General features: G+C 52.7%; 1 protein-coding gene across 3 annotated transcripts in view; it reads left to right on the top strand.

Annotated features, from left to right (window-relative positions):
* LOC116943285 (sodium/calcium exchanger 3-like) overlaps positions 1 to 25,031 on the top strand; it is a 74,728-nt gene extending 49,697 nt beyond the window's left edge. For all 3 annotated transcript variants that reach the window (XM_076067659.1, XM_032956006.2, XM_032956005.2), the window contains 4 exons: positions 1,242 to 1,341; positions 3,549 to 3,827; positions 6,165 to 6,297; positions 7,458 to 25,031. In XM_076067659.1, coding sequence (XP_075923774.1) covers positions 1,242 to 1,341; positions 3,549 to 3,827; positions 6,165 to 6,297; positions 7,458 to 7,701 — 756 coding nt within the window. In that variant the 3' untranslated portion in view covers positions 7,702 to 25,031. The remainder of the gene's footprint in view (positions 1 to 1,241; positions 1,342 to 3,548; positions 3,828 to 6,164; positions 6,298 to 7,457) is intronic.
* The last annotated feature ends 1,048 nt before the right edge of the window (positions 25,032 to 26,079 follow it).

Genomic DNA, 26,079 nt, shown 5'->3' with positions numbered 1-26,079 from the left:
CCCCCTGCCTGCTCATCCACCTGGCTGACCACGCAGACATCTGGGCAGCCGCCTGGTCTCCGCTCCCCCCCCCACCCCCCACCGGCCTTCGAATGTTTTGTAAAAATCTGGATTTTTTGGCCGGTTTAAAGGTTTCTGGCCTCATGCTCGACTCATGACGTGGGGAAGGGCGGAACGACCTGCACAGTCAGCAGGGCCTGCGAGTAGTGAGGCCCACGTGAGACAGGGAGAGGAGGCCGCTCACGGCATAGGTGAGGCTGGTGATCGAGTGGGTTGTGGCTAATTTGAGGGGGGAGGCTGCCAGCTCACCATGTACCCTGGTTGAGCCTCTCAGAAATGTGTAAACCATAGCCTGGCCAGCAATCATCAGCGGTGCAGGGGATTCCGTGGCCTACTAGCTACTGATGGCCCAAGCATCCAGGCCCAGGCCCCAACCCCTCCGGCCTCCATTGCCCTGTGTCGTCATAACCCAGAGCGGACAGCCGGAGCTTCTATGGCCGTGAAATCAAGGTGAGGTTTCGGCCGCTGGAGTGGAGGGTTCTGTTATGCCAATCACTTTCATTTGTAAAGCGACAGTAGATTGGCAATTAAGCAAACAAATGATGTAATGAAAATGTAAAAGTGAACTATGGAACGCGTGGAAGTGTCGTGGATTGTAAGTCGTACTCTTCTATCGGCAGAGCGATAGGGTGCATGCTTATGTTGAAAACGGAAGCGTGGTTCCGACTCGCTGCTACATTCCCGCGGTAAGATCCCTGACACCGTGAACCGGGCAACACAAGGGCAGCACGGGGGGCAGTGCGCTGAGTCGGCGCGCACACCGGCACACACCAGCACCGTGCGAAGGCTCCGCCAGCCTGGGGAGAGGTCTGCCAGGGTGCAACATCGTGACACGCGGGACAAGGGACAGAGAGATACTGGAAAGTAGACGTGGGGCAGATTTGTGAGAGGGAGATGGGACAAATGCATGGAAACAGAGATGGGACGGAGACACGGAGCAGGGAAATGGGACAGGCAAAGGACAAACGCATGGACACGCATTGGACAGAGACATGAACGTAGATGTGGGGCAGAGACACAGAACAGAGACAAAGACCTACAGTTCATGTTGAACAGACGGTGAAACAGGCTGCCACCACTGAGGCCTGGCACCCCCTGGTTAGGCTGAAGCCCGCCTGCCCCTGCTGCCCACCCCCCCCCGTATGCTACCCCCCTACCCCCCTCTCTCTCCTCATGCTCAGAGCACGGTGGACCGGCTAATCAAGAAGACGAACCTGGCGCTGGTGGTGGGGACGCACTCGTGGCGAGAGCAGTTTGTGGAGGCCGTCACCGTGGGCTCCGGTGAGGGACCGGCACAGCACGGCTCGGCAAACACAATGAACAACACGCGGTGAACAACACACAATGAACAACACACAATGAACAACACACAATGAACAACACGTGGTGAACAACACACGGTGAACAACAACATGCGGTGAACAACACACAATGAACAACACGTGGTGAACAACACACGGTGAACAACAACATGCGGTGAACAACACACAATGAACAACACACAATGAACAACACGTGGTGAACAACACACAATGAACAACACGCGGTGAACAACACACAATGAACAACACACAATGAACAACACGCGGTGAACAACACACAATGAACAACACACAATGAACAACACGCGGTGAACAACACACAATGAACAACACACAATGAACAACACGCGGTGAACAACAACATGCGGTGAACAACACACAATGAACAACACACAATGAACAACACGTGGTGAACAACACACAATGAACAACACACGGTGAACAACAACATGCGGTGAACAACACACAATGAACAACACGCGGTGAACAACACACAATGAACAACACACAATGAACAACACGTGGTGAACAACACACAATGAACAACACACGGTGAACAACAACATGCGGTGAACAACACGCACACAACGAGGACGCGATTCGCCCCGGGAACGTGACACAGGCGTTGTTTTCCCGAGTGAGCACGGCAACCGAGCGCTACGCGAATTCCTTTAACGGCAACGTGAATGAGAACGACGACTTAGAAGAGTGTCAAGGAAGTTGAACTATCGAAGGGAACCAGGACAGAACGAGGACGTCGTCGGATGGTGTCAGTCGCGACACGGAGTCGCGTGTGACTACGCTGTGGTGTTGTAAACGCAGTCTGATAATGGATAAATATCCGTCTCCGAGGTATTTATCTGTCTAAATGACGAAACATTGTGTCACTGCGAACGAGAACAGCCTGTAAACTCACGTTACGCTTCGCTGTGAACTGAACCGCAGCTACATTTGTTGTTGCAAACCCCCCCCCCCCCCCACAACGAATGAACGATTACGAAGTTGAAATCGCGCTGCGTAACGATGAAGACGCGGATGCTCGCGTGTCCTCGCTCGACGCGAACCTGACGGGCGCCCCGACGTACGACGCGAGGGCACGACACGGACATGCGACGGACACGCGCGCGCGCGCGTGCGACGACGGCGCGGCTAACGAGAGCGGGGGAGCCGCTCGACGCGCTCTAATTGACCCGTCCGTAACGAGCCGCGGACGCTTCGGCCTGCACGGCCCGCCCGGGGGCCCTGTCCGCCCAGGCTCGAGGTCGATCGCTCGATTCGCGGAGTGAAATTAACGGAACGGCGCGAGCGGCGGCGGCGGCGGCGGCGGAGTTCGCGAGCGGTTGCGACGTGAGGGTCCGTCGCCATGGCGACCAGGGGGGCCTGCATTAATCTCTAAGTGGCAGCGCAGTTTTGGGACGGGGGTAGGGGAGGGGGGAAATATTGGGGTCACGTTTTGTGGACGCCGCGGAAATTAAGTGGCATAAAACTCACTGCGTTCACCCGGGGGCCAAAGATCTGTCATTAAAAACTGTTTGCCGCCTGGGGAAGAGAAAAAATATTACATTTTGGGAGCCGACCGCCCAATGGGGGGGGGGGGGGGGGGGGAGAGGCCTGTGATTATCGAGGCTGCTTCGCCGCATGCCTTTTCATTACTCTACACTCACCCGCTCGCCCTTAAACTCTGGTCCTCCTCCCGCGCCACGGGAACTCACACCGCCACAGCCTCTGAGCTGGTCCACCCTAATCCCACGTTCCCCCACCCTACGCCATTTTACTGCATGACCCGTCACCCACGGCCTTCACCTCACATCCCCTAACCCCGCCACCTTGTGCTTTCTCCACTCCATAACCCATAACCCCTGACCCCATGCCCTCTCACTCCATGGCACTCTCGCCTCAGTGCCCTTAACCACCACAACACAACACACCCACCTCTAACCGACACCGTGACCCATCCACGTCCCCTAACATCGCGACCTGACCCAATGGCCCCTAACCCCACGACCTTTCACCTCGCACCCTCTGCGCCGCCCCCGGACTCTGTGCCATCTCGCCATTCGCTCCGACTCTGTGACCTTTGCGACCCGATCGCCCCGCGCCCCATCCACCCAACCTGCACCTCTGCACCCCCTCCCCCCGTCCGCCCCCCCCCCGGCCACGCCGCAGGTGACGACGATGACGACGACGGTGGCGGCGGTGAGGAGCGCATGCCGTCGTGCTGCGACTACATCATGCACTTCCTCACGGTCTTCTGGAAGGTGCTGTTCGCGTGCGTGCCGCCCACCGAGTACTGGAACGGCTGGGCCTGCTTCGTCGTCTCCATCTCCGTCATCGGCGTCCTCACCGCCGTCATCGGCGACCTCGCCTCGCACTTCGGCTGCACCGTGGGGCTCAAGGACTCGGTGAACGCCGTCGTGTTCGTGGCGCTCGGCACCTCCGTGCCAGGTGAGAGCGGGCGGTGAGGCGCGGGTGAGGTGCGGGCGAGGTGCGGCTGAACTGGAGGTGTTGCAGGGATGGTGAGTGAGGTGCAGGTGAGGGGGATGAGGTGCAGGTGAGATGGGTTAGTACAGGTAACACAGATGAGTCCCTCAGACAGGTGAGTGTGTGACAGGCCAGTCTGTGTCACAGGGGAGACGGGTGAGCCAGCCAACCTGCCGGCCAGCCTTCGCGAGCTCCGCTAGAGACGGCGTTTGCTCTTCTTGCCCACAGCCGGCGGCGACGGCCGCGAGCCAGGGAGCGACACGAGACGAATCGTCGACGGATGATTGAGCGGAGCATCAAAATAGCCTGAACCCAACGCGCAAACGAAATGACTCCGCAGCTGCTACGTCTCAACTAGAGTGAAATATACACAGCCGGTTTCTTTTGTAAGATTAATCAGGCCCGGCTCTTTAATATTCAGCGCACGCCCACTGCAGGGCCACCGCCGCTCGAGTGCCGGAATGGGCCCCGGCAGGACAAGGCAGGCCGAGGGTCTCCTCCGGGTGGTAATTGCCACCCCATGCCACCCGCAAGGGGAGGCATAGCGCTACTGCACGGGTAATTGTCGTCACGGTCAGGAGAGACACTTCCAAATAATTACATTCAACAAATTCGTATTTGCGTCCGCACGCTTAATCCGACTCTGGGGGGGGGGGGAGTGAGAGGTCGCGGGTCAAATATTGGACGTAAGCCACGGCTCTGGATCCCTTCTCGCTGTGCTCTGCGATCCCACGAAGCGGTGGACGGTAAAGGCCGTAGCCCCAAAATAACCGCTCGCTCGCTCGCTCGCACCGCACTGCCGCCGACAAGAGATGCCTGGCTCGACGGAGCTCTCGACGGCCCCGCTAGAGACGGTGTTTGCTCTCCTCCTCCATGCTCGCCAGACGTCGTAAAAGACGTGCAAGTACCCACACGTTGCCCCCACCACTCCGAGACCCGCCGATCGACCGACCGCGGTTGTGTACCCACTTACGCGGCGAGGGGGGATTGCAAGTCCGGCGTGCTGACCTTTACACCCCCAGGAGCATCCCCACAATGCTATGAGATGACTCTGTAAAACGGTAGCACAAAGTAACAGACGGCTGTTATCTTCGTACGGAGCCAGGCCGCGTACCACGGCCTATAAAACGTGAGTATCCAAGTACGTTCATCAGATAGAGAGTAATCATACCCTTTGTATGTTTGTTGAACTTGTTTCACACCGTATGTAGCCAACCATACTAATCGGAGGTGTGGGTGGAAGGATAACTGAGCACAAAAAGCAGTTCTAAAGAAATGGGTTTTCAATCTAGATGATTTAAAAGTGCATAGCTCAGGTGGCTTCCTTTAGAGTCGTTACACACGACTGTGATAGAGGGAGGTCACCTTGTTGGGTACGGTGAGGCTGTGGAGGGTGAGGTGAGGCTGTGAGGGTTCGGTGAGGGTGTGAGGGTACGGTGAGGCTGTGAGGGTGAGGTGAGGCTGTGAGGGTACGGTGAGGCTGTGAGGGTACGGTGAGGGTGTGAGGGTACGGTGAGGCTGTGAGTGTACGGTGAGGCTGTGAAGGTGAGGTGAGGCTGTGAGGGTACGGTGAGGCTGTGAAGGTGAGGTGAGGCTGTGAGGGTGAGGTGAGGCTGTGAGGGTACGGTGAGGCTGTGATGGTACGTGAGGCTGTGAGGGGACGTGAGGCTGTGAGGGTGAGGTGAGGCTGTTTGGCATCTGGCGCGCCACAATCGCGTCATGCTTCTTGTGACAGACGTCCGCGTGTGTTGTGTGTGTGTTATGTGTGTGTTTGCTGTGTGTGTGTGTGCTTGTTGTGTGTGTGTGTGTGCTGTGTGTGTGTGTGCTTGTTGTGTGTGTGTGCTTGTTGTGTGTGGTGTGTGTGCTTGTTGTGTGTGTGCTGTGTGTTGTGTGTGTGTGCTTGTTGTGTGTGCTTGTTGTGTGTGTGCTTGTTGTGTGTGTTTGTGCTTGTTGTGTGTGTTGTGTGTGTGCTTGTTGTGTGTGTGTGGTGTGTGTGTGCTTGTTGTGTGTGTGCTTGTTGTGTGTGTTGTGTGTGTTTGTGTGCTTGTTGTGTGTGTGTGTGCTTGTTGTGTGTGTGTGTGGTGTGTGTGTGCTTGTTGTGTGTGTGTGCTTGTTGTGTGTGTGTTTGTTGTGTGTGTGTGCTTGTTGTGTGTGTGTGTGCTTGTTGTGTGTGTGTTGTGTGTGTGTGTGGTGTGTGTGTGCTTGTTGTGTGTGTGTGCTTGTCGCGTGGTTGCATTCCTCCCACCCGTGTCCCGCCGCTGTCTCCCGTCCGACATCGCCGGCTCTCGCTCCTGCCGACAGACACGTTCGCCAGCAAGGTGGCGGCCGTGCAGGACCAGTACGCGGATGCTTCCATCGGCAACGTGACCGGCAGCAACGCAGTGAACGTGTTCCTGGGCATCGGCATTGCGTGGTCCATCGCCGCTATCTACTGGTGAGCGGGCGGAACTCTCGCACACTGGCTGGGCCGCTAGGGACGGGGAGTGCCTGCCTTCGCTCCTTTTCCACTGGCTCATCCATGCCACGCCAGGTCAAAGCCCTCACAGTGCATTTGATTTTTCCACTGGCTATTCGCCGAGCTGAGCCAGAACCAAACCGTGCCTTTTTAAGGCGCCGCGGTGGAGAGATGTTATCTCCCTCGCCTGGTATACAGGAGGTCATGGATTCGATCCCGACCCTGACGCTGGCTCTATATTTGGAGTTTGCATGTCCTCTCTGTCCGTGGTCACATGGATTTTTGTCCGGGTCCTCCGGTTTTTCCTTCCACGTTTAAGACTCAACGTGCGGTTAGAGTTTTTGGCTGCTATAAATTTCCACGTGATAAGCCACTTTTTCGAGCAGGTCGCTTCTGAAAAAGAGGGCCTTACCTGGTAAAGTAAAAAATAGATTAGTTTACTATACAGTACTCCTTTTCCACTGGCTCATCCAGGCCACACCAGGTCAAGGGCTTCACTCATAGTGCATGTGGTTTTTCCACTGCCTATTTGCCGAGCTGAGCTGGAACCGAACCGTGATACGCTGGCTTCACGAGACGTCCGAATCTGTACCTTTTTCCCAGATCGATGCTTGTCATTTTCGTTGTGCATCGGCACACCAACGAGGGCCTCTTATCTATCCGTGGCGTACTCGTAGAGCTGGGCTTACCCTGGAACTAAAGATGACACCACGGGCCACACAGGGGTCATCGAGGACACTGCACGCCCTGAGGGCTATCGCTTTGCGTAAGATATCACCCGTGTTCTCAAACCACACGGCAAAAAATAACTCAAATATTTCTTATGTACGGATTTTGAACTTCTTTGGCACTTTACATAGCCAACCGTGCTAATCAGAGACGCGGATTAGCACGGTTGGCTAATTTTGACTTCAAATAAACAAACTTATATCTTGATTGCATTCAACTTCATCAAGAGTAATATAGTTTTTCGCTTATTGTCCGCCACTTCATGGCCACAGGGGGTAGATGGAGGGGGCGGGTAGGACCCTAATTTGCGAATCGGAACCCAGGGAGTGGGAACGATCTCCGCCCGTGAGCGACGTAAACGTGGCGCTGCCGTGCCGCGTCTCTCTCTCTCCATCCACGCGGCTGCGCAGGTGGACAAAGGACGAGCCGTTCCGCGTGCAGGCCGGCACGCTGGCCTTCTCCGTCACCCTCTTCACCATCTTCGCCTTCATCTCGGTCGCCGTGCTCATGCTGCGCCGCCGCCCATCCATCGGCGGGGAGCTGGGCGGCCCGCGCCGCCAGAAGCTGCTCACGTGCGCGCTCTTTGTGCTCCTCTGGCTCATCTACATCCTCTTCTCGGGCCTCGAGGCCTACTGCCACATCCCCGGCTTCTAGACGCGCTGGCGCTCAGGCGTCTGTCGCTCGGCGCGCGGCGGCGCGGTGGTGGGGTAGGTGGTGTTGTGGGTGTTGCGGCGGTGGGGCTGCTGCCACCGTCGTTCACCGACGACGTCGCCGCCATCGTCGTAGTTGTTTCGTCCGTTTGGAAACTCTGAGGCCTTGCGTTGCTGAGGACTTCTGAGAGCGCAATAAGGAAATGTTAAAGTTCGAGTGCGGTGAGCTAGAATGGCTCGTGTCACGCTGCTGCTGCTGCTGCCCTGCACACGCCGCAGTTGCGGGTCTCAGGTGGAGCTGACCACGCTGGCGGTGGTGATGGCGGTGGTGAGAGCATACACTTGAGTGGTGTCTCACTGACATGGCACCCGTGGCTGTGGCTCGCGAATTGCGGCCGATGGACGATAATTATCGGCCGACTTGGAGGTCGGGCGGCTCTCAGCGGGCCAAGTCCCCGCGGATTTCTTGGCGAGAGATTCTGCGATGCCCCGGCGAGTGTTAACGTCACAGCTGACGGAACCTCGTGGGCTCAGCGTGGTTTATTCTCGCAGCTGATCCACAAGTCATTTGAAGTCGAGTTTGCCGTGTCTGGGTGCCAGTGCACAGATCTCCCAGGGCGGTGAGTGCCGCCATCGAGGCACTCTGCTCATTAAGGACGTTGTTTCTAACCCCCGCGATGTTCCAGCCTTCACTGACTGCACTCCCGCAAAGCCCGATGTGTGAAGGATGCACGGACGCACACGTGGCCTTGTCAGCCCGGTGGCTTCAGGGCGCTGCTATGCCACTTGCAGCCATCGAACTGTCCACGCATCCTCCTCTGCCACCAACTGCCCGGCTTTGCCACCCACTCCCCAACTTTGTTACCTACTGCCCCACTCAGTCACCCAATACCACCTTTACTACCACCCACTGCCCCACACCACTACCCATCGTCCCACCCTATCGCCCTCTGCGAAAGCCTACCACCGATTGCTGCTAGACCCCCACCCCCGTCATCCCGTCACTCTTCGCTGCCAAGTTTGTTCTCAGCCTGGTGCTTTATGTCGGCAGCATGGGCCATCAGTTCTCTAACCAAAAACAAATGAAAGAAAAAAAAGATCTATGCTCGATGTCTGCGACTGCACTTAATGAAAAACAAATAGTCTCCCGCGTGCGGAGCCGCCTGCCACCACGGTCCGCTGTGTCGTGTCGTTTCGCGGTGATTTGTGAGCGTGAAAACCCTTTGTCGGTTGCCTTGGTGCGCGACGTTAGTGAGACGCTTCCATCCTGCGTCGCTCGTAAAATCTCCTCGTCCCTAGCGATGTCGGCGTTTAATTGGATCGCGCTTCGACGATGCGTGGGGCCTGCGTGCGGCCAATTGCAGTTGACCTCACCGGCCCCGTCGGGGTGAAGACGACGCCGCTTCATCGTGGCGTTGCTTTCAAAGCGATCTCACGCGAGCATTGAGGCTGCGTGCTCATCTCCGGTTGACAGGCTTGCAGCACCAGCGGTGGAAATACCACACATTTTAAACATTGGAGGGAAGTGGGGAGTCTATCCATGGGGCAAGCACTGGTGACTTCTCGACAGAGTCACCTGAACGGATAATTACTCTCATTTATACCCTCGGATGGAGATCGTTTTAGCCATGGGTAGCGTCGTTCCCGTAGGTAGGTAGTGGGGCACGCACCTGCTGTGCGTGTGACAGCGCATAGAGCCGAGCAACGTCTGAAGTACGTTTTACAGAGCCTTATTAAAACGTTAATTTATTTAAATTATGTAACGTTGAATGCGATTTATAAACCCATCATCGTCTTGGGCCAGTGGTCCTTTTGTTTATTCAAAGTGTCTATCAACGTGTGTGTGTGTGGGGTTTTTTTGTGTTTAGGCGTAAAATCCGAATCTGCTCTGTCGTGTTGAAGAATATGTACCGGTACCTACATTGGAACCCCACGTGATCTGTGACTTTGTTTTGTTCGCAAGCCGGCAATTTAACAGCGGAGATTCATTACCACCTAAGCTATGGAACGCCTTGCCACTTGAAATCAGGCAATCGGAGTCGGTAGGTATATTTAAGCCTGCTTTAAAAACCCATCTCTTTAAAGTGGCCTTCCATCTCTCGGTTGATCGTTTGGCCCTGGTTCTGTTTTTGTTTCCTGCGTCCCATGCATTGCACATTGGGATCCTAGGATGGAATGCGCATTATACATTTGATTTATTATTAGTATTACTCTGGACGTCAATCAGGTGACTGAACCGGCTTGCATTGTAGCCGATGTGACGATGCCTGCGATGATGGCGGCGGCGGCGGAGGCGATGATGGTGGTGGTGGTAGCGTTAGCGGCTGGAACGACGACGCCTCTGTTAGCAGTCATCGTGACTGAAGGTGGTGGTGGTGGTGATTCAGCAACAATCGTCACGAATCGTTCCGCGCCCACGACTTGCTTCCGCGACGAGCTGGCATCCAATCCCCCCTTCGTGTGTTCGCGCACAGAAGAAGAGCGACGTCGTGGCGATACGGCGCCCTCCCCCAACGTTTGCACGGCATTTGGCAGGAGAGCGGCCCCCGTGGACTAAAGACTGAAAAAAAATTACCCCTCTCGGCTTCACGCCCTGGGCATCTCAACAATGCTGATGGCACGCGAAGCGGATCGCACGCGAAGCGGGGCGTCTCGCGGTATTTCGCCGTGATGGATGTCCCCGTGGCCGCGGTGGACTTTTTTTCTAATTCCAATTCGCAGCCAGAACCGCGCCCGTCGGGGGATTCCGTGCCGTGCCCCGCGCTGTCTGTCCGCACCGCATGCCCCGCTGGGAGGAGGTGGTCGCATCTGCACGCCAGTGCTGAACACCCACGCGCTTGACAGCAGGGCAGGCGTTCACTTCGCACGGTATTTGGTAATTCGTCAACTGGGTGGGGGGGGGGGGGCAGTGCCGGATGAAGCCAGTGCGGAGCCTGTAGCATGATGTTATAAAGGGGCCCTAAATTTGAAAAAAATATATAAAAACACAAATGTTTAACTTGCATAGTAAAGTAATTGTATTTTTTAATTTGCTATACAGCCAGATAATACGACAAATCGTTAATCTTAAACACCCAGTTATTTATAAAAGTTGAAGGCGGTATAATACTATAGTAATAGAGCAAGTGCAGAATCACTGAACCGAAATTGATAGCTTGGAGGCATTTAGCGCGGGGCCCTTGAAAGTGCGGGGCCCGTAGCCACTGCGTGTGTAGTAGTAGCAGCTACTACTACACACGTAGCCACTACGTGTAGAGTAGTAGTAGCTACTACTACTCTACACGTAGCCACTATGTAGTAGTAGCTACTACTACACACGTAGTGGCTACGTGTAGTAGTAGTAGCTACTTTTGCAACGAGGAGAATCCGGCACCTGGGCCGGAATCATCCCGGGCAGCCGGCGTGGCCACCAGGCGGCGGTGTTTGAGCAAACTCGTTCCGGTTGTGAACCACAGGAATTGGCGGGCGGGTCGTGATCGCCTCGTGTCCTTCCTCCGGATTTCGTTCCCACATGCGAGAACACATTCCTTAATAGCAAATTTTTTGTAGAAACAAAAAACATTACAACATTCCTTGCCCAAACATCCCAATGCAGAAAGCTTTCTGGTTTCCTGAGACCCAGTGATTATTTCCTTCAAAAAACATCGCTATAACATTATTCATGTTGTGCAACAATTACTCCAATGTGTTTGTAGGCCTCACGGGCACAGGTGGGTGTCGAGTCAAATGCTGGCGTTCTAATGTCCAATTTTGTCCCGGAGAAGACCACGAGGTTGTGCTTAATGTCTTGTGTTTAATGCGTTGTGTGTCGCTGCACGTGAGGGCGCCCGGTGGCTGTAGTCCCACGACGTTTTATGGCTCGCCGGTTTAACTGCAGCGGGCAGGTGACCAGTAGCGGTGGCCACGGTTCTAGTGGTAGGTGTACTGGACGTGGTGTGCCGGGTGCAGGCATTTTCCCGGGTCGCCAAGCCAACTAGGCTTGGCTGGAATTAATCCCAGGCCATGCGTGTGTGCGTGGCACTCTATACGTGGTGCCCTATACGTGGTACAATATAGGGGTATCCTATACGTGGTACAATATAGGGGTATCCTATACGTGGTACAATATAGGGGTATCCTATACGTGGTACAATATAGGGGTATCCTATACGTGGTACAATATAGGGGTATCCTATTCGTGGTACAATATAGGGGTACCCTATATGTGGTACAATATAGGGGTATCCTATACGTGGTACAATATAGGGGTATCCTATACGTGGTACAATATAGGTGTATCCTATACGTGGTGCCCTATAGTGGGACCATGTGCGCCCGCTTAGAGATCCCTCTCAGAGAGCGAGTGTAGCGGTAGTGCAGCGGTTAGCGCGCTGCGCTACGGACCCGGCATTTCAGCCGTTCCTGGGCCTCCCCTGTGTCGACTCGGCCTCACTTGAGTACCTGGTGCGATGTGAACATCGCCACTTGGGATACAAAGGCGGTCAGGCGTGGTGCTGGCCACCCACCCTCTCGTGTACCGTTCCGGCCTTCATAGGTGCTCTCTAACAGCACTTGCCCCTACAATCTGTTACAGGCTATACGGTGTGGGGGGGGGGGGAGTCTTTGTCTATATGCCCGCTCGAGCGCTACGTGAAATCAAAGCGTCGTCCCGAACAATAACAACAATAACAACAAACGAACAATTAAAATAATTTTCTAGAAACGCTAAAATCTTGCAACGTTAAAGGCGGTAGGGCGAAGTTGCATCGCGCGTTCTGGGGAAGTTTTTGTGGCTGCACGCTGCCGTTCGGCAGGCTCCGAGCGATGAGCGATGAGAGCTTTCGTCGGCGGCTTCCTCTGTGGAATCGGGCATCGATCTTGGGTGGGGGAGTTGCGAAACCGCATCGGGAGGGGGCCCAGACGCTCGTCGCACGTGTCTCGTAGTGTGTGCGTGTTGTTGTTTACTGTCGAAGCCAATGGACGTGGCTCATTCGCGGCTGCTGAACCCACGTGGGGAGGGTTACACAGGCGAAGATGTTAAATTTTCACTTGAATTTAATGTGCAAGGCGGTCGGTCGTGTGTTGGTCGTGGTTTTTTTGTCTATTGGAGTCTGTTTACAGTTACCATTGTGAAGACGTTCGTTTAACATGCAAGACGCATATCTCCCTCTATATATACAAATATGCGATTTTAAATTGAAAAACGGTGTGCTGTGTAACACATCATATTATATACGTATTTATTTATAAATTATGCAAATATATGTAAATGTTACTATGTGTGTGTAAATATATGGAGCAGTGGCATTAGAGTGGGTGGCACGTGGCCCAGTGCAAGGAATACAATTGAGCTCTCCATCCACACGCTGGCTCCGCGGTGGTGAGATGTTAACTACCTCGCCTGGTATTCATGAGGTAGTGGGTTCGATCCTGACCCTGGGCCTGACGCTCGTATCATTGGAGTTTGCATATCTCTCTCTCTCCCCGCGGTCGAGTGGATTTTTTTCCGGGTCCTGCGGTTGCCTCCCTCACATTTAGAAACACGCGTTTAGAGTATTTGACTGCTATAAACGTCCACACGATGAGCCACTCCGTTGAGCTATCATTTGTGGCCAGGTCGCTTCTGATAAAGAGCTACGTAGCTATATAGAGCTCGGTCGGCATTACCTGGTAAAATAAAAAAGTCTAATTGTTTTAGTTTAGTAATTTGACCCTATTTGTTGCTCAGCCCCTGGACCCCTCTTGTGCTTGGGCCCCGGTGCAGTTGCACCACCTGCGCTCGAGAACGACACCAGGAATAGGGCAGTCAGGAGCAGGGCTATCTCCCGTGGGTTATATCGCTGCTGCTGTCCGGTACTTGCACGTTAGTCCCTGCCCAAGAAAGTCCTGGTTGTATTATTTATTTGGCGAGCCGCTGTGTTCTCTGGATGTCATTGCATGTATGTTGAACTTCTTTCGCACCGTACGTAGCCAACCGCTTCCCCCCCTCCCGAGTCCGCTTAGTCTTCACACAAACACGGGGTTTACAATCAGGGGCCCGTCCTGGTCGTGTGTTGTTGGCAAAGTTTAACTGTGGTCCAATTTGTTGTCGATCATTATCATCATCAACATTCATCTATCCACTGCTGGATGAAGGTCGACCCCCAAACGATTGCCGTCTCAACGATCCACGTATCCATAATAAAGGTTTTTGGGTTAGATCGCGTTATGTATAAATGTGTCGCAACCCTCCACCACCCGACACGGCCAATCAGTAAAAAAAACCCGCCAATTAGTTACTTCTTCAGCCCACCGGTTTGTTTGAAGAGTGAATCCACAACATTTAGAATTTGAGTACGACGTTTCGCTGGTAATTACATCCAGCATCTTCGGGCCATTTGCCAGAATAGTGAAGCCATCCACCTGCTTCCGGTCTTAAATAGCGCAGGACGACGTCATCATTGAACCCCATCAGGTTTCGAGATCAGAGGCGGAGGTGGGGGGGGGGGTATTGTTAGTAACTAATTGGCGTTTTGTTAAGTGACACATTTTATTACTGATTGGCCGTGTCGGTGGTGGAGGGTTGCGACACACACTTACGCGATCTAACCCAAAAACCTTTATTGTGAATAATACTGGTCGCGAAAACCTACGTGTTAAACGGATTCACGAATCGTTTGCACGTCGGCTGATTCCATCGCTCCATCTCCACGGGGGCGTGCTTCTAGGCGGGTCCCTGCTTGAGCTGCCCCTTCCCGTCATGAGTCGCGAGCCACGTGCCCTCCGTCATCCCTTCTTGCGACGTGTCCTCCCCAAGGCGACTTAGATGTCTTAAGAATCAATACGATGTCTCGAACTTTAATTTTTTTTAAGTAGCTTCTTTGCATTCACTGCATCATAAATGTAACTTATTAATAAAAAAATAACATCCATAAACCCTTGTCCCGATCCTATGTTGGATTTTGTTGGTCAAGGAGTAAATTTGGCCGTCACGTCATTTCCCTAAACGAGTGTTACCGGTTTTGAGACGCAAACTTTCACGGTGGTCACCTCTGCCCCATAAATTATTTTCTGGATGAAGGTCGAGTCCTTTTAAAGTTCATAGCACATTAAATTAATTATGTACTGTAGATGGTATTTTAACAGCGGAAAGTATGCGTTAATATTTAATAATACAGCAATTATAATAAACATACACTTTACTCTTCAAATTCAGCAGAATATCTCCTGCCTGCCATGTCCGTCGCGATTTTAGCAGAGGACTAATTTCTGTGGTGCCCCCTACGTAAAGATGATGGTGATGGTTAGTTTTTACTACTGCTCGGTGCTTGCTCTGGGTCTGAGGATACATCGATTGATATTGATGCTGTTGGGTCTGAGGATATGTCGATTGATATTGATGCTGTTGGGTCTAACGATACATGGATTAGTATTGATGCTGAAGCTCACAACACTTGCGTCAAATTTCACGTGTGAGAATCAATGTGTTTCCGATTCCTATGTGGGAATGGGTTTGTGTGATGCCCTCCCCCCCACCAGCCACTAGCGGCCACGACATTGACAACAATATAAACACATCACAATGTGATTCCTGAATCTAAATGTTGCACCCCTACTATGGGTCAGCCAAGACCGTATTTTTTTATTTGAGAGAGTTCAGTGGTTCCCGTGAGGCATTAAGATGCCCATATATATTTAATTGCTCTACGTTTCTCAGCCAGTGGTAGACATTTATGTACGTCAATGAGGCCACGGACTGTGGTAGGCCCTGGTTTTAATTGAGGCTCCGACTGCATCGCAATTTTGGGGCATGTCGTCGCGCGGCATTCTGCGGCACTGTGGTCAAAATAGAATGTTTACGTATGGACGAGAGGATTTCAAGCTAAGAATTCCAGACACGCTGCGATACCCGAGTGACCCAGGTTCAAAGTACTCGGCGGAGAAGTGGAAGCGTATGAAAACAAATATGTTTGCACCCAGGGCAAGGCGCCTTCCTCGCCCCACCAAAACATTTGAGCCACCAGTCGCCACTGCTAGCTTCATTTTTAGCAAATCAGCCCCACATTCGGCTGGCAACGTCCCTCGGGAGTGGCACCTTGGGCGGCAATCCTTCCCGATCCCTGCCGCTGTTGTTTTGTTTGTTAATGGACGCTACCCCCGTGTGCGACATTCGTGGCATGGGGCAGAGGGAGTCACAGAGCGCGCCGTCCGCTTGAAGGGGACGTTCAGTGGAACGGCGAGCATTGACGTGACACCGAGAGGTGCGCTGTTTTTTGCGTGGCAATTTTGAAAAGGCTCCCCTTTGGTGTCTTTCCGTCCGTACTTTGGGTACAACGATGTACGGCAGTGGACGGGGCCACGCGGGACCGCTGTGTTACTCGACCGAGTAGAGATGGCGACATAGCCGTACGGCATCTTCACACGCTCCCGTTGTGAACGGGCGGGCCGCGGTTCGGCTACGTTGCCGGGTGTCCTCCTTGGCCCTGGCTGAGAGGGACCTCGGAAAGCGGGCGTCTATTTGAGTCTCAGGGATTTAAAATTGGCTCCGTGTGTAGGTGTGGTTGTGCGTGGCACAGCGAGGGTTTGAGCGCTGAATCCACACCGGTGGGGGCTGCTCGGTTCCAGCCATGGCCGTGACGCCCACGGAGGAAATGCTTTGACTTGCGATGGGTTTGATGGTTTCAGTCAGGGCTTTATTTATCACTGAATATTTTGTTAGACACGAGTAGGCATGTGACCAGTGGCCACAGCCATCACAAATGTTATACAATCAGGTGTGGTGGGTGCGGAAATATTTTCTCGGTCAACAACCCGAACGGACCCGATTGTAAACTGATTGCACAATCATCTCGCCCTGTCTGTCCGCGAGAGTTGTGTTCCTCTATAGGACTGCACCTGGCTCCTTCGACCACGATACTGAGAACATTTGAGAGCAATTGTTGCCAGCAATCATCACCGGCAACGCGTTTACCCCGAGCGACCTCGGAAACCTGGCACGACGATAACTCTCCAGAGCACGCAACCTCGGGGGAATCACGTGTCTCTGTGATCTGATTGGAAGTTGGCCATCCCAGTTGCCCACGATAAAGTATGGACGATCGTTACAGGCGACGATTGCCCGTGGCAGCAACTGTAAACGTATTCGAGCTTTTTGTGGCTGCAGGGACAGAGCGTGGTTGAAGTGAACGGCAAGGCGTGTGAGGGGTCGTTGACCGAGAGCGTGGAGAGCGATGGACATTTCTCACCGTGTCTGGCCGTGTTTCAACCGCGAAATGTGTGCCACCCTTTTGTGCGGTCTCTACGCATTCTGGGAATGGTATTGTGTTCTGTGAAGGATTCTCACGGCATGTTATGAAATGAAATGAAAAAAAAACTCGAAAAAGACAATAATATTGTTCGAAAGAAAGACAAAAGTGAAACTGGGATTTGTAAGATTCACTCTTTAATGATAAGCGGGCTCGACTGTTATTTCTGTTTTGTTCGACTGTGAGTCTCGTCTCGAATATTTGCCTTTGCCCCCGGGGTGTGGTGAACTCTAACACCTGAGAAGCAATCCTGAAGTGAAAATGGCGCCTGGCTTAAGCACCAAAGGTGGAGTTAGGGATAAAGTTCGTGCCACTAAAATTCCGGTACAAGCATTTGGCTGCCCGATTAGAGATATGGCCAGTGGTGAGGACTAGCACTGGGAGGCTTGTTGGGCTAGCTGGTTAGCGCTAGGGATAGAACGACGATCGCGTGGTTGGCTCGTGTGCTCCACCCTCAATCCACTTGCCCATATCCCCAACAGCAGTGGTCTGCCATGGCTCCAGGTAACGCGCGCAGGGAGCTCCGCCAAGGGTGTTGAAAGTGCAGGTGACGTCGTCGTCGCCGCCAGCCAGGAACTTCTAACCGCTGTGTGAGGGCTTCCCTCCAATTTCCTTTAATCCCTTCCTCTCCCCAGAGCTGCTGTTGTCCAGTAGTGGCCTCCGAAATCGTTGTTGTCGTCTCACCGCCATTTATTCCGCTGTTCTCTGCTCACTTTCCCTTCTCTCGGTCTCCGCTTCGAAGTTAATTTTGCCTCTCATCAGTCGTTCTCATGAAGCGCGCGATGCCCTTTTCCTCTTGATTAATTTTACTTTAACGGTCACATCCATCGGTGACAACTGCTCTTTAATGCCTTGTTGCCTTATCGCTTAACCTGCCTCTTCAACCTACCCCTAACGCGGCTTCTTTACCAGAGTTCTCTGGAAAACTTCTCGCTTTAATTTTTCACCACAAACTTGTAGCCCCCTGTTTTTTCGTTGGAAACCTTGCATCTTGACAAACAAAAAAACTTGTTTTTAACTTGTTTTACGCAGGTCAGGTGCGCGAGTGATTAATTAATGTGGTTCGGTGGAGGAGGGGGGGGGATGTTTGCTGCATCCGTGGCTGGGCTACTGTCACCCGTCCACTTCTCCTCCTCGGTGGCTGCGTGGATTTCGAGGCTCCAAATCCACCACGCGGAGCTCGCTGCCTGCCTGACCTGGAGCCACTCCCTTGGCCCGTGGCTCAATTCTCACCTTCGTTGCTCGGAGCAATTTTGGGCACGTGGTCAGGGGTTTTGGCGGGCGGGGGGTCAAGGACGCTGGGTGGCGCCACTCTCACGTCAGGCCCCTCAGCCGTTGAGTCAAAAGGGCCAGAGCAAAACAGTTCTCGCCCGAGGTAACTCAACTTTTGTGCCACCAATTGCCTTCACATGGCGAATACAAGTAAATCGCGCGATGACCCCCCCTCCACTCGGTTGAAAAGGTCAACGAATAACAATTCACTTTGATTGGCCACGCAAGGAAATTGGTGCCAACACGGTCTGGCCACACCGGGTGGCACTGAGCTGCGGGTCTGTGCCCCTCTGGGATATTATTCACAGCACTGGAGACACAAATGGGCACACGGGGTCACCAATTAACCGTGAGACTGGGATCGTATTTGCACGTCCGAGGAATATTCAAGTGGGCAGCCCTGGTGGGGTGGGGGGGGCACCCTTGCAGCTCTAGAAGTTGGTGACTAACGAAGGAAGGGGGTCACCGACGTAATTGGTGCCACTTCAATCGGGGACTTGGAGATGTTTCCGCCTGCGCTGGGTCAGAACACACAGGGGGTGGGGGTAGGGTGGTAAGATTGTGGCAACCGCCCTCTCCAAAAAGTTTGGTAACGTCAGGTGCCCCCCACTCCTCCCCCCCCCCCCCCCAAGGCTGCTTGTCTAGTTGTGGTGAAGCAATGTGTGGATTCATCAATTGATGTCGGTACTTACGCTCACAACACGTGCGAAGAATTGACCATCGATTCTTGTCGACGTCGTCCGCCTCGTTTGTGCTTTTGGGGGGTGTGCGCGGTGAACGCCGCTGCCGCTCTAGGCGCGATATTCACCGCAATGTTGGGGGAATTAAAAAAATAAACAGCCATCGGTTTATTTTTCCGATTTAAATCGCAAACCCCCCAGAATCGTGAAATGTCATCGAATCATTAATCTACACGCCTGCCCCGCTGCAATTGGCAGTCATTATTTTTATCTCTGTTTTATATTTGCCTCATTGCTCTAACTTTTTTTTAGATTTATTTATTTGTCATTTCGGTGACCCGGGCTCACCCTTGCAAATGGGCCTCTTGCTGGTCCCCTGAGTTCTAGCTCAGTTTGAACGAAATCAACTTGAACTTAAGACGTGGAGGGCACGCCTTAATTTGCTCGATGGTCCTGCCGACCCGACATTATCTCGCGTGGATGAGGAGCATTGTCGCATTGGAGGGTGGTTTACGCATCATTACCGTAGTTTCATTTATCAATTCGAACGTGACATGTGCAGTGCATTCCAACACCAGTCGGTTGATCTTCTTCTTCTCTACAACACGGAAGCAATTAAAAGCCGCGACTAGAAACATCTTAGCGGGGTTTTGGCCTGGGCTGAGCACTCGTGTGTGGCCCACGCATTGCCTTCACGGCCAAATGGCCCGCCGCAGTACTTCTTACCATCTTGTCCCGGTTTTGTGAGTGGAACTCGTGGGGAACGCAGCCACAAGGGGTTCGGCGGGCGAGGGAGCGCGATGAGACGCCGCCGGCATCAGGGACAGAGGACGAGCCATGACCCTCCACTGCTGCCCGTGTCCTTGCACTCAGTGTCGCGTCGTATATAAAATGTCGAGGTGGCTACGAACACTCCCGTCTCGGGGTTTCCCCGTTCTCAGGTGATAACAACGCCTTGCAGGTGGATTCGTTTGGCGATTGGAATTTGACGACAGTGACTTCGGAAGGATGTTTTTCTTCCAGCGGACGGGCTTCGCACAAACACGCGCGTACGTACACATATTCATCCATGCACGCATACATACATGCACGCACGCACATGCACGAATGTAATACGCACATGCATAGTCACAGCGACATACATGCATGTGCAACAACAACCGCCATTCGCCCATAAGTGGCGGTGACGCCACCACGACGCCTGTGCCAGGCTATGTGCACGTTGAGGCCACGTGAAGTGTCGAACGCCTGCTGGCAGGAGGTCACAGGGCAGACCCAGATGCCAAGGGTCGACTGACCGAGACGACTGGCTGATGCACCACCTGGGCCCCCTACTGTGCCAACTTGCTGTGCTTTAGCCACCTGTCGCTCCATTCGTTGGTGTGAGCGTCGCTCCTCCGCCCTCCGTTGTTGTTGGAGGGCGACTGCCTCCAACTGCCCAGTAGCGTCCTTCACGAGCCTTCTCCACAGAGGCCGATTTTGACACCGCTGGTACCAGTCATCGGCAAGTTCACTCAGCTCCACATCCTCCTGTACCACATCACTCCATCTCTTCTTTAGCCCGTGCCGTGCCCGTTTAGCCCTCTCTATCCGGCCGAACAAAAGCTGTTTAGGCATGCGGTGGCTGGGCATGCGGGCTACATGACCCAGCCAACGCAGCCTTGCCTGCCGAAGGAGCTCACTGATGGGACTTTGTCCAGATCTTTCAAGGATATGTGAGCTCCTCACACAATCCAGCCTGGTTAAACCCAGGATGGATCGTAGGCAGGCCAGCCTAAATGGTTCTAACCGGCGACGTTGTTGCATTAGGGGGGCCCACGTTTCGCAAGCGTAGAGAAGGGAGGGAATGATTGTGGCCGAGAAGACCTGAAGCTTCATGCGGAGCGACAAACCAGGTAGCTTCCACACAGCATTACGCAACTGATGAGAATAATGCCGCTCGACTGATTCGGAGTGAGACCTCTGCTGTTAAACCAGAGCCGGTCATGAGCACACTGCCCAGGTATGGGAAACTCTCCACTCTCTCCACAACTGCCCCATCACCAATTTGGAGTTGTGGGGGTGGCGTGTCCGATGGTGCAAAATACCCAGGCAGGTGCTTAGTTTTGGTGGGGCTGATGGTAAGGCCCCATCTCTTAGTGGCACGCTCCAGGTTCAGCGGCAGCGCCTCCAACTCCTCTGAGTGAGCAGCAATTACCAGATAATCGGCATACATAACATGGCTGAGCAGTAGGGAGCCATCCCTTGACCGCACCTAGGCATCGATCAGCCTCCCATTGTATCTGCACCAGATGAAAATTCCTCCGGTACAGCTATTGAAGGCGTCGCGAACTACATGGTCGAAATAGATGTTAAATAATGTGGGAGGACATCTCTTCGCACTCCAAGGTGTACAGGGAATGGCTCCGACTCCCGGCCATGTTGTTTTACCCAGGCCCGCTCACCATCATGAAGGTCCTTAATAGTCGTGAGCAGAAGGTCAGGGACTCCGAAAGCACGAAATACAACCCAGAGCCCAGGCCTACTGATGGTATCATAGGCCTTGACCAGGTCAATAAAGCAGAGATGTAGGTCTTGTTGGAATTCCCTACACCTCTGCTGTAGCAGACGGACAGAAAATATGGCATCTGTCCAGGACCGCCCTTTCCTGAAACCGCATTGGGGCTCCACAAGCCTCTCCTCAGCGTGCCTAGCAAGGCGATGTTGAATAATCCTTTCCAGGACCGTTCCCAGCACGCTGAGTAGTGAGATGCTCCTGTCGTTGTTACAATCTGTGCGGTCCCCCTTCTTAAAGAGGGGGAACACCAGGGCATCCTTCCAATCCTGCGGAACCCGTCCAGTAGTCCAGACTGTTATGATTTCATGTAGGGCAGTCTGTGCACAAACTCCACCCTCCCTCAGTATTTCGCTTGGGAGATCATCTCTGCCCGGTGCCTTTCCTGGTCTCAGACGCCGGATCGCCTTCAGTGCTTCCTCAACAGATGGCACCTCAGCCAGCCACTCACAGGGGGTGACTTCTTCCAATATTTGAGGCACCGCAGCCTCAGCAGGGTCATTCCCACTTTGTCCCATGTTGTTTCCAGGCTGAGGGATTTCCCCTCCCTCAGGACCTCACAGAAATGCTCAGCAAATCTGCTAGCCTGTTCCTGGGGGTCGGAGATTGTATCACCGTTCTTTCCCCTAATGATGGTAATAGGTATGGCATTGCAGGTTACTTTTTTGATGGAGTTAAAGAGCGATTTGTGATCGCGGGCCATTGAGGCTGGCTCCATCTCGTCAGCAACCCGCGACCACCACCCATCCTTGCAGAGCCTCACGGCTCTCTGAACCTCCAATTAAAGGCTGCGGTAAGCCTCCTCATTCTCAGACGTGGGATGCTGTAGCCAATGAGAGTGGGCCTGTCGCTTTTTCTCAACCATCCCGAACACCTCCTCTGGCAGCCAGGATCTCTAGGGAGGTCTGGACTGTGTACCCAAAGCAGCCATTTCAGCTGCATGAGCAACAGTCCTAAACCTCGCCCATTTACCCTCGACATCAGGAGGAGTGGGGGACGATGTCAACCCCAGCCACAAGCGATGATGAAATTCTCGCTTGCAACATTCATCAGCTAGCTGAGACCATGCCACTATGGGTTTGAATGGGGTCCTGGGTGTACACCCACCACCGGAGTGGAAGAATGGCAGGCGCATCTTACAGATCACAAGTCGATGGTCAGTGGGCAGATCAGCTCCACGATCGGTCCTGGTGTCAAGGACATGGGCCCGCATCCGCTGTTCCGTCACTATGTAGTCCAGCAGATGTTCTTGCTTGGACCCGACATACATCCATGATGTTGTGTGGATGCGCCAATGCCGAAACAGCGTGTTGGTAATTACAAGCCCATTGGCTGCACACAAATATAGCAGCCTCCTACTGTTGTTATTGAACTGATCTGGCCCATACCTTCCAATTACTCCAGACCAGGTGCGAGCATAATGACCAACTCGGGCATTGAATTCACCCAACAAGATGACTCTATCCCGAGGGGGCACTTTAGCTAGCACCTGTGACAGGAGGTTATAGAAGGCATCTGACTCGTCGGCCTTGCCTGCATGCCTCCACGGATGTTCGTCTTCGGTGGGGGCATAAGTAACCACGACCACCACTCCTCGCCTCTGGTTGATGGGAAGGCGAGCCCAAAGCAGCCTGGGGCTTACAACTTCCCACACCTCACCGCCACGCTCCCACGCCCCCTTCATTCTTTTGTTCAGAAGAAGAGCCACTCCCTGTTGTTTTGTAGTCTCCTGCCCCGAGTAGAGGACTGTCCACCACTTCAATTGGCAGAAGCCAGAGCCGGTCCACCGGACCTCCTGAATATCACAGAGATCCAGGTGGTACCGGTCCAGCTCACGACAGAGGCGTGGCAGCCTCTCCTCCACAGTGAGCGTTCGAACATTCCACGTAGTCACCCGCAGTGTTTTTTGTTGTTTCTGGAGGAGCCCCGAGGGTAAGGATTCAGTATCCTGGCTCCGCCAAATGGGGTTTGGCCAGGAGATGTCATACACACCTGTCCCCCCCGGGGCCTTCGGCACAAGTTTATTAATTTAATTTTTCAGTCGTGGTTTTGTGGTAATAAATTGGAAGGGTTACCAGCCCCTTGCACCCGTCCAGAGCCCCCATTTGGCCGCTGTGGTGGTTACAAACGCCATGAGGAGAACGGCCAATCTAAATAGGCCCTCCCCCCACATCACTGTCCACCACAGCGTTGTCGTCCGGCACCAATGAGGAGGTAGGGGGTTGTTTTTGCCGGACTCATGCATGTGCACATATACGTACACGTGTACATCATTCACACGTGAATATACATACACATAACACACACAATATACATGCATACCACCCACGCATGAGCATCAGGCGACAGTCGGTTCAGACAAGTATTTTTTGTAAGGGAGACCATACAGTCTACGCTGATGCGTCATCTTTATCATCATCACTTGTTCTAGTTTTCAATGACTCCACCTATAAACTGGAAACCCTAATGTCAACCTATCGCCTCCTGACATCGATTATTGAGCAGGCAGACAGACACATGCGACGGCTGTGTGGAGCAACCCACATCCGTCTCTTGGCAATATGCGAGTCCTCGGGTGAGAAGTCGGCAGAAAGGGCCCTGATTGCTACGCCTCCTCCCCGACACGCGCCCATCGCTTGTCTCGCGCCGTGTTCAGTAAAACCGAGAACGCGATGAGACGTTGGGAGATGACAGCCGACGTGGGGTGGAGCTGCTGTTGTTCAATTTGGGGCTTTCTGATGCGGTGACCCTTGAATATCCACTGGCCATTCTGGGGCCCCGGCAACGGAATGTGGAATATCCTTGTGCGTCGTTTACTCTCTGTGATGGCGTGTTGAGCTGTAACCTGTTCGTACCATTTTAACCAAGTACTTGACTGCATTCCCATTTTAAGTGTCGTTAACATGTGAACACGAATGTTGGGGAGAAACGAATCTCGCAGTTCTGAAGGTACCGTTTTCAAAGACTAAAATGTGTGAATTAAAACTTCGAGGTAAGCGCTCGTACATACAGAGCGAGCGCAGGGGGGTTCAGTCTTCATAGAAATATTTCCAATCTAATGCCTCGAGCGATGAACGGTGACATCACAGGGAGTGGTGGTGCTCAGTGTCTCCCGGGACAAGTACTATCTTGGAATGTGTCAAAGCTGTGAAATGAGACAGATTTATAACCGTCTTACCCGTCTTACCAGTGAAAAAAGCAACCTTTTAAAGTGAGATCAATACCGCGGAATCGTGGATTGATTTCAGGGTTTGATTCGGACTGTACTTGTGATATTCTAACGAGAAGGGTTTTAATGCCGCAGGTTATTGATAGCCACGAAATTAGATCGAATTTCGATTAAAATTGCAAGTCTTTGAAAACGATTCCAGGATGGTAGGAAAAGGATGTATCAACTTGGCCGTGTGTGAACGTGCCCACTGTGAACGTGTCTCTGTAAAGTTTGACGTCTCCATACCAATTGCAATGTGTGAAACTATATAAAGCTCATAGAAGAAAGAAAACCTTCAATAAACCAACTTACAAAGTAATTCGTGATAATAAAAGCAGAGTGGTGAAAACAAAATATCGGGTCCCAAGTCGTTTGTTTGCACAAAAAGGTGTTGGATAAGTACCAGAGGTAGAATGCACAAAACTTTGTGAACTCATTACTGAGAAGAACAATTATAGGAAAATAAACACGGTAACATTTGAATATGTCGTAACAATGGGAACATGCAAGCAGCAAAGATGTTGTTGATGATTGATGAATCACAAATAGCGGTCCTGAGAGAGCAAGATGGAATGAGAGCACGCAACAGAAACAGAATCATACAACTACCGGAGAGATGACATACATATCTCTATAGTACAGTTTGTTTGGGTTAGATCGCGTAAATATATAAATGCGTCTTTAAACTCGCCACCAGCTGACACAGCCAATTAGTAAGGTTTGCCACGTAAACACAACATGCCAATTCGTTACTAGCGCAGCACACCGGTGTGTTGGAGAGCTAACCCACGACATTGCCAATCTGAGTACGACGTTTCGCCAGTAATTACAACTAGCTTCATCAGGCGACATCCAGATTTGTGAAGTCCACCTGTTTCGTTCCTTAAATAGAGGCGTAGATGTGATGACATCACTTGTCCGCTCTTCTTGCGCGAAGTGGGAGGAGGGGGGGGATTAATGAATGCATATTAATGTGACTATTGGTATCCATTGCCATTTGGGCTATTTATATGGTAATCAACGTTCATTAGCCTACGTGTTCAACTGCATATCTCTAGCAAAAACAATAATCGACTCCAGGACACCAATCGATTTCCAGGTGAGGAGTAGGATGTTCCATATGCCACACCTGAAGAGGTAACCACTGCCCCTTAGCAGGATGAGAATAGAGAAATCTCCCGGACCAGATGGAATAACTGTGAACAGACACCATGAAATAAGCGGCACCAGCTGTTGGCTGTTGGAACGCATTAGCAGACCTAATTTCAAATAACATAATTAGATACGTAACAACATAACATACTTCAGTCGTGGAATGCCACCTAAATTGTGATTTCATTTATAAGTTGGAAGACAAGGGTGAAAAATCACAGACACATTGGTCACATGCACATCGTCAATC

This window comes from Petromyzon marinus, chromosome 17, assembly GCF_048934315.1.
Source record: "Petromyzon marinus isolate PM22_M1 ecotype Great Lakes invasive population chromosome 17, UKy_Petmar_22M1.pri1.0, whole genome shotgun sequence".
Lineage (NCBI taxonomy): Eukaryota > Metazoa > Chordata > Hyperoartia > Petromyzontiformes > Petromyzontidae > Petromyzon > Petromyzon marinus.
This window is presented reverse-complemented; position numbering and strand designations above follow the sequence as displayed.